At 44.6% G+C, this 13,847-nt stretch overlaps 1 protein-coding gene across 2 annotated transcripts in view; it reads left to right on the top strand.

Annotated features, from left to right (window-relative positions):
* HNF4A (hepatocyte nuclear factor 4 alpha) overlaps positions 1-13,847 on the top strand; it is a 72,425-nt gene that overhangs the window by 37,718 nt on the left and 20,860 nt on the right. For both annotated transcript variants that reach the window (XM_035121412.2, XM_035121411.2), the window contains exons 2-4: positions 5,966-6,140; positions 8,668-8,762; positions 12,443-12,549. In XM_035121412.2, the coding sequence (XP_034977303.1) occupies positions 5,966-6,140; positions 8,668-8,762; positions 12,443-12,549 (377 nt within the window). The remainder of the gene's footprint in view (positions 1-5,965; positions 6,141-8,667; positions 8,763-12,442; positions 12,550-13,847) is intronic.

Genomic DNA, 13,847 nt, shown 5'->3' with positions numbered 1-13,847 from the left:
TCTTTTATTTTTACTTCTGGTGGTGGAATATAAATACTTGAAATGTACCTGGGCCCCTCCAGAGCTTGCTGGACTCCAACGCCCATCAGCCCCAGCCAGCATGACGAATGGCCTGGGATGATGGGAGTTGTAGTTCAGCAGAGCCTGAAAGGTCGTGGGTTCTTCACACCTGTGTTAAAGGAGAAGGAGAAGAAAGCTGGGGGTGGAGGGAGGGAGAGAAAAAGAGAGGGGGGAGAGAAGGAGCATTGTTGTTAGTGGAGGAGAAAAAGAGGAGGAAGTGGGTGGGTGCAGTGCCAGATTTACATATAGTCGTACCTTGGGTTACGACCACCTCGGTTTGCGAACAGTTCGGGTTACGAACTGCGCAAACCCGGAATTGTTTTCGCCGCGCGATCGCGCGATCTGCGCATGCGCAAAATGGCGGCGCCCATCGCGTTCGGGTTACGAACTATTTGGGTTACGAACTGCGATCCGGAACGGATCGCGTTCGTAACCCGAGGTATTACTGTATAAGCTAATCAAGCTATAGCTTAGGGCCCCACTCTCTTGGGGGCCCCACAAAAATTTAAAGGGGAAAAACAACTGGATGTACAGTTCCAAAATATAAGATAAAAAACAAATAAAATACAACCTGCATACAGCAACAGCGTTTTATGTCCTGTAGGCTCCTATTTGTTATGTGCAAATGGCTTTAGATACCTATTAGGTCCATAAATTACCATGTAGCATATATTCAACACAAAAAACCACGACAATTTGTTGCTGACAAAGGACAGCTGGGCATATAAAGGGCCCCATTACCTTCAGTAGCTGAGGGCCTCATCAAACCTAAATCCGGCCCTGGGTGGGTGGCAGACTCCCTGTGCCAGCCCTGCCTATCCACTGACTGGGATCTTGAGTCCTCGCACTTCCTATTTGTTCCCCACCCCAGTTGCAGGATCAGAGTTGAAAGGGACCACAGAGCTCATTAAGGCAAACCCCCATTCAGTGCAAGAACTACAATGCAGGATGCAACTATGGTGTTCCTGACAGGTGTCCGTCTAGCCTCTGATTAAACAGAGAACACACCACTGCCTGAGGCTGTTTCACTGCCAAGCACGTCTGCTGGTCAGGAAGTTTCTCATAGTACTTACTTACTTAGACAATATCATATACAGTGGTACCTTGGGTTAAGAGCTTAATTCGTTCTGGAGGTCTGTTCTTAACCTGAAACTGTTCTTAACCTGAGGTACCACTTCAGCTAATGGGGCCTCCTGCTGCCGCCGCCACCGCGTGATTTCTGTTCTCATCCTGAAGCAAAGTTCTTAACCCAAGGTACTATTTCTGGGTTAGCGGAGTCTATAACCTGAAGCGTCTGTAACCTGAAGCGTCTGTAACCCGAGGTACCGCTGTGTATCACTCCAAGCGGTTTACAACGTATTTTAAAGGCTCAGATACAAACGACGTATTTTTATGTTTCATAGAAAATTACTGTCCTGCAGTTTCCGCTCATCGATAACCAACAGAGTTTTCTTAGTTTGGATGTCTTAGCCATTTCTAAATGCTCCTTCTAAAACCCAGCTGAGACAGCTGCTGCATGATAAATTATGCAATCCTAGCAAAATTCCAATGTATCCAATCCATTCTTTTAAAAACAACAACAGAGCTTTGCACTCTCTTTTAAATTAAATACTAAATTTTCTCTTCTTGTCCTATGCTTCTGTAGATATAACTGAAGGTTGTGGAATAGGTGCCATGCTCGTTCTTTAAACAGTTGCTACTGCAAATCATGATCCCTCTCTATCAACACTCAATCCTTTATCGCTAATATTGCTCCTAACTTTCAACATTCTTTTATTTTCCAAAATTCTGTATTCCTAACCCTTGCTGTTATTGTCATATTGCAACCAGTAAGGATGGGGGAGAAACTTGGTTTTGGCAAACCTACCTAATTTGCATGAACACCAAAAAACATCCTGTGAAATTCACACTTTTTTGTATTTTGAGATGCAGTCCTCTGTTTGTACAGAATTGCATATATAAGATGAAAGCGTATATAGTATTAGTTAAAATACCATACTAAAATGCATTACGTTGTGGAAAAATTATTGCAAAGGTGGGTGTATTGGGAGAAATGTGTACAGGAGTTTTGGGGGGGGGAAACAATTTGCAAAAAGTGAGAGAAACTGAACTTGACTGACTTGTTCATCTGTAGAGATGAGTAAGGAAAAAACTGTGTTTTCAGGACTGTGTGCAGACTAGCTTTTCAGACAACTAAAAGCAGTCATACAGTGAGCTTCTATTACGTATGTTCATTTCCCACCCCCAGGAAGCATGAAGCACAAGAGCATGGTCTCTGGTTAAACTTTTGCAGGTTTCTCCAAAATACATTTTGCCATTTGGATGTGACTGTCAGAGGCCGCTTTTGCAAGGTGGCTACGGTAAGGAAATCAGTCCTCTCCTCACCCACAGACCTCCACCCACCATGGAGCCATTATCATCATTACAGCTATGAAATTGTTGTGTGTGTTTTTAAGAATAGGAAAGCAGTGCGGCACAAACACTCTCTTTCTCGCAGTGATGCACCAACTGACCAACAGCACTTGTTCGTTTCTGAACTTTCTTTCAGAAGTGAACTTGATTCTAGTTATTTTTTACCCACCCCCCACCCCCACTGATCTGGCTGCCATCACTCTCATTTACCGGTATGTGGATTCCCCACCCCCAGGAAACTGATGTAATTAGAAGTAACAAAGTACCTTGTGACATCGACAAGCAGATTTACTGTGACATAAACTTTTGAGGACTGAGATCCACTTCATTAGATGCACAAAGAGAAGCGCGCATGCCTGTTTGAGTGTGTTGGAACTCTAAAACAAGATTAAGACAGTTTCCAATCACAACAGCAACGGCTGCAAGTGCTGTTCAGATTCATTGCAGGCTGGAATTAGGAATTAGGGTGAAAATGAATAGGCCTCCTTTTCTTCCTGACACATGCAGATGCTGCTCCCTCTCCATTGCTTTGGGGACCATCTGCTCTTGTATCGTAGAATAAGCGAAACATAGAATTGTAGAGTTGGAAGGGATCCTGCGGGTCATCTAGTCCAACCCCCTGCAGGGTTAAATCTTAAATCTTCTGGGGATGTTCTACCTGCTCCATGTGCCACTACAACAAGACATGTTTCACTAGACTTTGTAAGGAAGACTGGAGGAGTGACAGCAGGCATCTTGTGAAACATCATAGAAATGTAAAGAATAATACAGCTCTCTGATCAAGCTAGCAAGGCTGGATCAAGACCCAAGCCTTGAGGAAAGCGGCTCCCAACATGCTTCAGAAATGGTTTTCTGTCAGGGTGGGCAGAAGATATATCGGGATCCGCAAGTAGATCTCCGGGTAGTTTGCAGCAGGTTGGCGAGAATTTCTGTCAGTGAGTCCCAATTGTAACAACAACAAAATGATGCACACACTCTAAATTAGGCTGCTGGGATGAACAAAGCTTGGGGTAACTAGGAATGGGTTTTTGTGTGAGGTCAGCTTAGTTCCAGTACTTAAAACAAATCCTTTGCTCAGGGACTACTCGGGGGGCTCTAAGTCCCACTAGACTGAAGTCTGTCTTTTCCTGGCTTAACTTATCCGGCAGAAGCCTGAAAACTTCCCATCAGCAAATAGCTCATATCTTAACCTCTTTCAGGCTAGAAAACTAAGCCTCGTTGTAAATTCTTTGAGAGAAGGGGTTTCTTTGGGGGGGGGCGGGTGAATTGCCACAGTACCAAGTATCTCAACTGATTCATACAACGCATCATAATGGGCAAATGATATTGTTATGGCAGCAAGCTCTCAAACTGTACAAAGCTGCTGTTCAGGCGAGAAGTTAGTTTTGTGGCCCTCTCAAGCTTGCTTCCCTGTCAGAAATGGTCCAGTAACAGAAGTCATTTGAACCATTTCAGAGCCAGTTTTGACCCCTGGAATGTTTGCCGGATAAAAATAAGGACCCTGGTTGTTATGCAATACATGAAGACATAGCTTTCCCCATAGATTGCCATAGAGTGGTGAGATTGTAAGAAACTTTAATTTCAAAACGTGCAGCTTCCTATCACCTAGAAGACATGTTTATTTAACATTTAGATATCATATTTTTAAATACTATCTTTCATACAAATAAGTACAACATGCATTATCTTCTAGCAAAACAATAAAATGGCACAAAGCTGCGCGTGTTTGTGTTGTGGGGTACTGTTTTGGAAATAGAGGAAATGTTGTGATTTATTATACAAACCCCTTTATCTTTCTGTATTTTCCTGGTAAAAAGGTAAAGGTACCAGTACTGCATTACTGTATTAGATTACTTGGTGCAGTTGTTTAATTTCTAGATTAAAGAGTTCAGATGTTATGGAGCTCGCTACAGTATTTATTTTGTAACAATCAGAGAGCTGCAGCTACTGTATCAGGATTTCAGTTTTGCCAGCTAAACCCTCCCTAACTTCCTCTGTTGCCTGCCATCTTCAATTGCATCTTCACCATCCTGATGCTTATTGGGAAACAGGTGTAAAATTGCATGAGCTGTTGTGGGTGGGGAGACAGTCAAATACCCCCCCCATACACACACACACGAGCAACAAAGGCTGCCTCCCCTTTCCATGCCACAGGGATGTCATCACAACCTATTGATACTAGGTCAGCAGGAGCTCAAGTACAGTAGTCAAGGGGAAATGAATGGGTTTTGAATCTTCTGGAAGAGCCCAATATGCCATAACAAATCTGTACAGAAGGGAGTGAGTGTTGGGTTAGCCATCATAATGGAACTGCCAACTCAAAGCTAGTGAGAAGTATTGGTCCCAGAAGGAGTGCATTATTGGGAGTATTGGCACTCATGTGTATCTAGCGCAGGCACCCCCAAACTGCGGCCCTCCAGATGTTTTGGCCTACAACTCCCATGATCCATAGCTAACAGGACCAGTGGTCGGGGAAGATGGGAATTGGAGTCCAAAACATCTGGAGGGCCGAAGTTTGGGGATGCCTGATCTAGCGCCATCAGTGTACGTGGTGTTTTTCAGTGTTGAATAAAAATAAAAGGGCCCTGCCCCAAGGACCTTACAGTCATAGGTTTTGACAGTGAGAGGGACAATTAGGGGAAGGGAAGAACGACAGAGGCAAGGATAAGAGGATTAATATGAAACGTCCATATTGCAGGGATTCAATTGATCTGATTCCTTGATTTGTTCCCATAGATCAGTGGTTCTCAAAGGGTGTGGCAGGAGAGGATGGCATTTGCGGCAGGAAGAGTCAAGACGATATTATATTTTGAGAATGATTCATGTTCTTACGTAGCTGCATTGCTTTATACTTTCTGGATGTCCCACGATCACATTATAAAGTAGTTGCGTTCTGTGTTATAAATCAAGCGCTGCTAGGAGTTGATTCTTTTTGTTTTCCAATGTATTTCTTCTCATCAATAAAAAATTTGGTGTGGCGCAAGCAAATTTTTATTCTGAAAGTGTGGCCCAGAGGGGGAAAAAAAGTTTGAGAACCACTGCCATAGATACTGAATTGAAATTTTATTTATGCGTTGTTACAGCATTGCTTTTCGTTCGGTTTGCTGCCTGATATTATCGTATTGATTTTTGGTATTGTTGTATTTATTTTGGTATGCTATGGGCTTCCCTTTGGAAGGAAAAGCGGGCTGCAAAGATTGAACTTGGATTAAGATGTCACCTCTGCCGGAGCTCATCAAGCAGCCCAAGGCAAGTTGCTCTGTCAGCCTGAACCGCCTGCCCTGTTGGGATAATAATGTTTTGTAGGGTCAATGCTTTGTGGCAATTCCTTTGCACAATTATACCCAGCCTGAATTAAGGTCCCACTGCTTGAGGCTGCTGGAAGTAGTACTTCCAAACCTCCGGAGAGCCCCTGCCCTTGTAATTTCCTGCTTCTATCTGAACCCGTTCCCAATTGTTTCACAGTTGCCCTCCCTGTCTCCCCTTTGAACAGACACCTCCCCTTCTGATGCAGCAAACCTCAATGCGTCCAACAGCATCGGGGCCAGTGCGTTGTGTGCCATTTGCGGAGATCGTGCAACAGGGAAACACTATGGGGCCTCCAGCTGTGACGGCTGCAAAGGGTTTTTCAGGAGAAGCGTCAGAAAGAATCACATGTATTCCTGCAGGTAAAGGGGGGAAGGTGGGGGCCGCGATGTGAGACAGCCCAGCTTGGGTTGACAGGTTATAACCTAGGGAACGAGAACTTATCTAAAAGTGCACCAGGGAACTGGAAGGCAAGAGACAGAGCAACCCCACACGTTTCCTTGGAAAAAAGGGCTCATCCAGACTTCTTTTTGTGTTGTGTTTCTAGGCGCTTTAAAGCACCATGTTGTAGTGTTGTTGTTGTTTTGCCATTGCGCCTTCCCTGTGAAAACACACTCTCTACTGCTGAACTGGAGCAGACAAAAATCTACAGAAACTCGAATTGTCATTTGTTCCGATTCAGTGTTAAAGAGCAAGTTTTCACAGGTAAAGTGTCAGGGCAAAAAAAGCGACCTGACAGTAAAGCACAGACCTGTCAGTATGTGTGGATGCAGCACTGCAGCCTTAATTGCTGGTGTTCATGACCAGTTCCCCCCTCTGTCCTTTAATCCCCACTTCTCTCTTCTTATTACCTGTCAAGGGGACAGCGGGGCAGTGAGGCCCATAGATCAAGAAGGGTGGGCAGGGGAAGCAGAACCAGTAGACACAGAGGGAACCCCTGAGGTGGGAAGGACACCTGAACCAGAGCCGTGGCCAAGCGGGCCGGTTGCGCCAGACCAAACAGTCCTGTCACAGCCAGCAGCCTCGGAACACAAGCCAGAACCAGAACCCCGGACCAAGGAACACCCCAGGCCGCAACGCACACGTAGGCGGCTAGCAGACCTTGAGGACTATGAATGCAACCTCCCGGGCAGGACTGGAACTTAGAGGGGAGGGGTGTTATGTACTGAGCTGAATCCTAGATCAATAGGACCCAAAATGCAGCAGTCTGATTGGTTCGCAGGAGCCACCCAATCCAGCTCCAGGTGGAAGTGAAACAGCAACCTGATTGGCCTGCAGAAGCAGCCAATCAGGCTGCTGGCAAAAGTGAACCTGCAACCTGATTGGCCTACAGGTGCAGCCCTGAAGTAGCCAATCACGCAAGGCCCATTGTGTAAATAATGTATATAAGCAGACGTTTGGGGAAAAGAGCCATTCTTCTCTTCTTCTCCTTTGCTACTACAAGCTGAATATAAAGCATGAAATTCACCTTCGACTCAGAGTATATTTCAATTCAGTTAATCCGATTCATTGATAAACAGCAGATTTCCCCAGGGGGAAAGCAGCAGGGAAAGCAGAAGTCTGGGTGACTCCTTAGTCCTGGTAACACTAGGTCTAGTAAGTTTCATGCGTTGGAGCAGGAAATTCTCTCAGGTTTTTTGCACACATGATAAGATCTGATTCAGCGGGTAATGGCCGCTTACTGTACCTCCTCGATGACCGGTGCTTGTGGCCCGGCTGCTCGGATGCCGATGCACCATTTTGAGTGCAGCACATCTCCCTCGGCCGCCATTGGAGGCTCACGGGTTCCCGCCAAACCTGCTGATTCAAATGAGCCAATCTGTGGCGGCCTGGGGGGGGGGGGCATGGCTTGATGAACAAACCTGAGGGACGCAGGCTTCACTCAGGTGTGCTCGGCAACTATAATTCCTGGCCGACCCTGCCCTCCTCATCCAGTCGGCTGGGAGCGTCACCCACCCTTCTCCCTCCCTTCATTCCAGTTGTTTGGTGCTTTAACCAATTCCTTTTCAGCTAGGAGGGCTTTGCTCTGGTCTCTTGACGGTCTTCCTATTCAGGGCCAGGAAGGAATTTCCCCTGCACTTCCCTTTCTTGCCTGTGGCGACGATAACAGGGTACCCCGTTAGAGGGGTCTGGAGGGAAGTCTCTGTCCAAAAAGCCAAATAAAAAATTTCCTTCAGTAGCACCTTAAAGACCAACTAAGTTTTTATTTTGGTATGAGCTTTCGTGTGCATGCACACTTCTTCAGATACCTATCTGAAGGTGCTACTGAAGGAATTTTTTTATTTTGCTTCGACTCAGACCAACACGGCTACTTACCTGTATCCAAAAAGCCAGTTGCATAGGGCTAGTGGGCCATAGAGCTTCCCTCAGCGTTTGGGGCCCATCCACTTAAACCTGTGTTTTGCAATGGATCCACCCCCAAATAGACCCTGTCATGTCTCAGACCCAGCCGGGGGGGGGGAGTTGAGAGGGATACACACCCAGTGCCTATGCCAAGACTTCCTACATCTGAAATCAATAAAGTTATGGCCATTTAGAATCCCAGATGGTTGTCTTGTCCATTTATTTTATCCCTCCCTTTTTGCTGTTAGTGTGGCTGGGCACGCAATAGCTGATTTTAGCAAGGCACAGCCACGGAACAATGAGAAGAGTTCTTGGCTCCAGGGGAATTAATCAGTATAGAGTACCTTATGATCAAAATTCAGTTCAAGCCAAAGTGTAGATGAGCCCAGAGTTACTATCATTTTCCAGCTTATTCATTCCTTGGGGTGCTGATCGGTACTTGGGGCGATTATAGCGCCTTATTCAACTCACCCTCTTAAGTCTCTGATTAATATCCCTTTTAAACTCATGATTCTATCTCCTTCCTCTCTCCACCCCTCCTGCCAGGTTTAACAGGCAGTGTGTTGTAGACAAGGACAAAAGAAACCAATGTCGGTACTGCAGGCTAAAGAAATGTTTTCGAGCAGGAATGAAGAAAGAAGGTGAGGTTTCTTTGTGTGTCGCTGACTGCAGCTTCCTTCTTATTGTGCCCAATAGGCAGCGTAGTCTGTAAACTAGCCATGTAGTAGTAGTAGTAGTAGTAATAATAATAATAATAATTTATTTATACCCCGCCCATCTGGGTGGGTTTCCCCAGCCACTCTGGGCAGCTTCCAACCGGATATTAAAAACAATACAGCATCAAACATTAAAAACTTCCCTAAACAGTTGTCTTCTAAAAGTAAAATAGTTGCTTATTGCCTTGACATCTGCTGCGAGGGCGTTCCACAGGGCGGGTGCCACTACCGAGAAGGCCCTCTGTCTGGTTCCCTGCAACCTCACTTCTCGCAATGAGGGAACTGCCAAAAGGCCCTCGGTGCTGGATCTCAGTGTCCGGGCTGAAGGATGGGGGTGGAGAGGCTCCTTCAGGTATACAGGACCGAGGCCATTTAGGGCTTTAAAGGTCAGCACCAACACTTTGAATTGTGCTCGGAAATGTACTGGGAGCCAGTGTAGATCTCTCGGGACCAGTGTTATGTGGTCCTGGTGGCCATTCCCAGTCACTAGTCTAGCTGCCGCATTCTGGATTAATTGCAGTTTCTGGGTCACCTTCAAAGGTAGCCCCACATAGAGAGCATTGCAGTAGTTCTCCTTTCCCTGCACATCTTTGCAGTCCCACACCTGCTTAACTTCTGCAGTGCTGCAGCACCAAGTGTTCTCAGCCCATTTGCTGCTCAGTTTTCAACTAAATCGGAAGGCAAGAGAGCATTTTTTTTCTCCCTGATGCTACACTAGCATTTGACCTATTCAACAACTATTGATCAGCAAATGAATAGTTTTTTTTCAGGGGTAGGGAAACCTATTTCCCTGCTCACAACCATCATCCGGCATATTACAAACTGAGCCTCCAAACCAACTGAGACAATAACATCCATGCCAGTTCACACCTGAAGGGATTGTTATGCAATTCCAATAGAAGCTCCCCAAATCACTGTTTCAGCCTTTGCCAACTTCTGAGGATGTGGGGTGGGGAGCATGCAATATTTGGGGATATATATCAACTTGATTCTCAAGAGGAAATGGACTATTGTGGAAATTACTAACATGGTGCAGATGAAGTGGTCTGAACATTTGATATCAACTACTGGTATATAAGGGACCCAGGTGGCGCTGTGTGTTAAACCACTGAGCCTAGGGCTTGCTGATCAGAAGGTCGGCGGTTCGAATCCCTGTGACGGGGTGAGCTCCCGTTGCTCGGTCCCAGCTCCTGCCAACCTAGCAGTTCGAAAGCACGTCAAAGTGCAAGTAGATAAATAGGAACCGCTACAGCGGGAAGGTAAACGGCGTTTCCGTGTGCTGCTCTGGTTCACCAGAAGCGGCTTTGTCATGCTGGCCACATGACCTGGAAGCTGTACGCCGGCTCCCTCAGCCAATAATGCGAGATGAGCGCACAACCCCAGAGTCGGTTATGACTGGACCTAATGGTCAGGGGTCCCTTTACCTTACTGGTATATAAAAAGTTTCAAGTATAATTTTTCATTATTTATTAAATTTTTAATACTGCCCTTCATCCGAAGATCACAGCGCGGTTCACAACGTATTCAAGATTAGGAATGGAAGAAAGAACTACTTCTTCACACAGTGCATAGCTCAGATGTAGAATTTGCTCCCACAAATTGCAATGAAGTCCATCTTAGATGCTTTAAAACAGGGGTCAGCAAACTTTCTCAGCAGGGGGCCGATCCACTGTCCCTCAGATCTTGTGGGGGGCCGGACTATTATTTTTTGGGGGGGGGGGAATGAACGAATACCTATGCCCCACAAATCACCCAGAGATGCATTTTAAATAAAAGGACACATTCTGCTCATGTAAAAACACTCTGATTCCCGGACCATCCGCGGGCCGGATTTAGAAGGCGATTGGGCCGGATCCGGCCCCCGGGCCTTAGTTTGCCTACCCATGCTTTAAAAGGAAGATGCTTCTTCCTGCCAACCATTGGGGGGGGCATAGTAGGAGACTGGTGTTCCTCACATGTCCTTCTTGTGGCCTCACCAAAGACATTTGTTTGCCCAGTACAAGAAACAGGATGCTGAACTAGTTAGTCTTCGGTCTGCCCCAACAGGGCTCTTTTTATTTGGTTATGATTCTGGCCCAAACGCACCTGATAAAGGTGTCTGTCTTGCAAAAGCTTACACCATAATAAATACGTTAGTTCTTTCATAAGCCACAAGGTGCTTTGTTTTGGCACGGTTTTTGTGCTTTAGATTGGCCCCCAGCCTGGAATAAATCTGTCTTTTCTTAAAGGTGCCAGGAGACTCTCTTGTCACTTTTGCTGCAACAGACTAATGTCATTAACCCCAAACCCTGGAGATTCATGTTCCTTCCACAACGTTAGTTATTATAGTTGCATCAGTGGACTCGAGCATTTCTGTGGTTTGTGCAGAGGACAGAGGAATTTTCTCTTTTCTCTCTAGAGTGCCTACTCAACTTGAATTTGCCTGTTAATATTCAATAGAAGTTACATTAGGTCTGTGACCAGCTAAATACTGAGTAAACATTCAGAATACATCATGCCGTGACAGAGCTGCGTGGATCCCGATAACGCATGGCGTAACCTTGGGTGCCTCTGTTAACAGCCGCTGACTGCAGGGTTTTTCATTTCAGCACAGGCTCATTATAGCCTTATTATCAAGCAAAATGATAGGACTAGGAAATAAATCTGGAGAGGCACAAGTGTAATAGTAACAATCAGATATTGTTTGATATCTCCATTAATCGTGGAGTTATCATAGGTGATAGTCTAGGCAACTCCATGACTCGGCAAACTTGGCTAACCTCCCAGGAAGTCGCAAGTGGACTACGTGTCTTGCGAGGTCCTAGAACCCAGTTCCCTGGTACATTTAAAGTGATCAAAACATTTTGGAACACTTACAAAGGAAGTAGTGCTTGGAATTTATTGATTTAGGAAAGAAAGCCGACTATGGTCACATCCACATTTAAAGCACATGGCTTTCCCCAAAGAATCCTGGGAACTGTAGTTTCTTAAGGGGCAGGGTCCGATGTAGCTCTGGGAGGAGTAAACTATGGTTCCCATGATTCTTTGGTTGGGAACCTTGTGCATTAAATGCATGGCATGGAAGTGACCTTAGCGTGGAGATGGCAGAAGTTTATAAAATTGCGTGTAGTGTGGAGAGAGCTAAAGAACTCAAATATCTGAAGACAATTCCCATTGCGTTTACTTCCTTAGAATAAGGACATGCATGGATGTTCCATACATATATTCCATTCTTTCTTTTACTTTTACCCACTTTAAATTCTTGGGGTAAAGCAGATGGTGGTATTACCACCATCACCCCTGCGTTTCCTTTGCTCTTTTCCAAACTACAGAATTTAAAATCTAGAATCATAGAATTGTAGAGTTGGAAGGGACCAAGAGGATCATCTAGTCCAACCCTCTGCAATGCAGGAATCTTTTGCTTAATGTGGGAGTCAACCCTGAGATGAAGAATCTTATGCTCTACCAATTGAGCTATCCCATGTTGTTATTGTGTTGTATTAAAATGTTATTATGTTGTATATAAGCAATGACAAAAGTATATGAAGTGATGACAGCTTCTTGCCCTGTCTTTTGCGTTTTCATTTTTGGGATCGTTTTTTTAAAAAATTGTTTTGGTTTTGCAGCTGTACAGAACGAACGCGACCGAATCAGTACTCGGAGATCCAGCTATGAAGACAGCAGCTTGCCATCCATTAACGTTTTACTGCAAGCAGAAGTTCTCTCACAACAGGTATGTCTTTTATTTTAGAATGTAGCGAAATAATCATCATTTTCGTTTCCTTTCCAGCTCGAGGGTGCCCTCCAGACCACCAGTATTTTGTGGGACGGGTTCAAACACATATTGGTACCCAGATGTTAGTTTCACACAGTTAAAGTGGATTAAAGGGCTCTGATGTCCTGGCACAACCAACCTGCTTTCAAAAAATTTCTCGGTTGGAAAAGTGGAGTGGAAATGCATGGTAAACTGTGGCATGAATGAATGATTAATGGGAAGATGTACAAGTGAAACTCGGAAAATTAGAATATCGTCGGAAAGTGCATTTATTTCAGTAACGCAACTTAAAAGGTGAAACCAATATATGAGCTAGATGCATGACATGCAAAGCAAGATATGTCAAGCCTTTATTTATTGTAATTGTAATTATTTGTCGTTAGGCGAGTCAATTATAAATGGAATGTAATTAATGAAATGTAATAGCAATGTTTATTTTTGTATTTTTGTAACTATTTGTTTTATTACTGTGGAATTTCCAAAAGAAAGCATTTGTAAAAATTAAAAGAAAAAGAAAAAATAATAAGTTGCATTACTGAAATAAATGCACTTTTCAACGATATTCTAATTTTCCGAGTTTCACCTGTAAAAACACCCTACAAGCAAATCAGGATGAATGCTCATTGTTATATACAGTAACCTCCCCATAAACCAATTGGAATGAGTGCTCTATAAAGACCAGATGTAGTCTAGTCACCATGTAAGCCCAGGCTTCCTCAAACTCGGCCCTCCAGATGTTTTTGACTTACAACTCCCAGGATCCCTAGCTAGCAGGACCAGTGGCCAGGGATGATGGGAATTGTATTCTCAAAACATCTGGAGGGCTGAGTTTGAGGAAGCCTGATGTAAGCTTTGTGCAAGCAAATCTGGATGAATGCTGAATAAGGAGTTTGTCTGGAGGAGCCTGTGGTCTCTTCAACAGACACCTGTAAATTGAAAGCCACTTTCAGGCATCATAAGCCTCTTGTGCTGCAGTACTGTATACATTTATTTGGGAATAAGCACCACTGCATACAGGGTTTTTTAAAAAAATAAATAAATTTTTATTAAGGGTTTTCTTGGTTTACAAAGATATGTGCAATGTCTCTCTTAGCATTTCTACAAATCAATTTCATATGTTGAGACATTGGTGAGGAGAGGGGAAGGAAAGTAGATGGGGGGGAGGGTGGGGTGGGGTGACAATGTTTCTGTTTTATTTAATAAGTGTGTGTGTGGGGGGGGGTATTCCACCATGCAGCACAAAACCTCCAGATAAA

This window comes from Zootoca vivipara, chromosome 7, assembly GCF_963506605.1.
Source record: "Zootoca vivipara chromosome 7, rZooViv1.1, whole genome shotgun sequence".
Lineage (NCBI taxonomy): Eukaryota > Metazoa > Chordata > Lepidosauria > Squamata > Lacertidae > Zootoca > Zootoca vivipara.
Note: the sequence above shows the minus strand (reverse complement) of the source record. Positions and strands in the feature narration are given on the sequence as shown.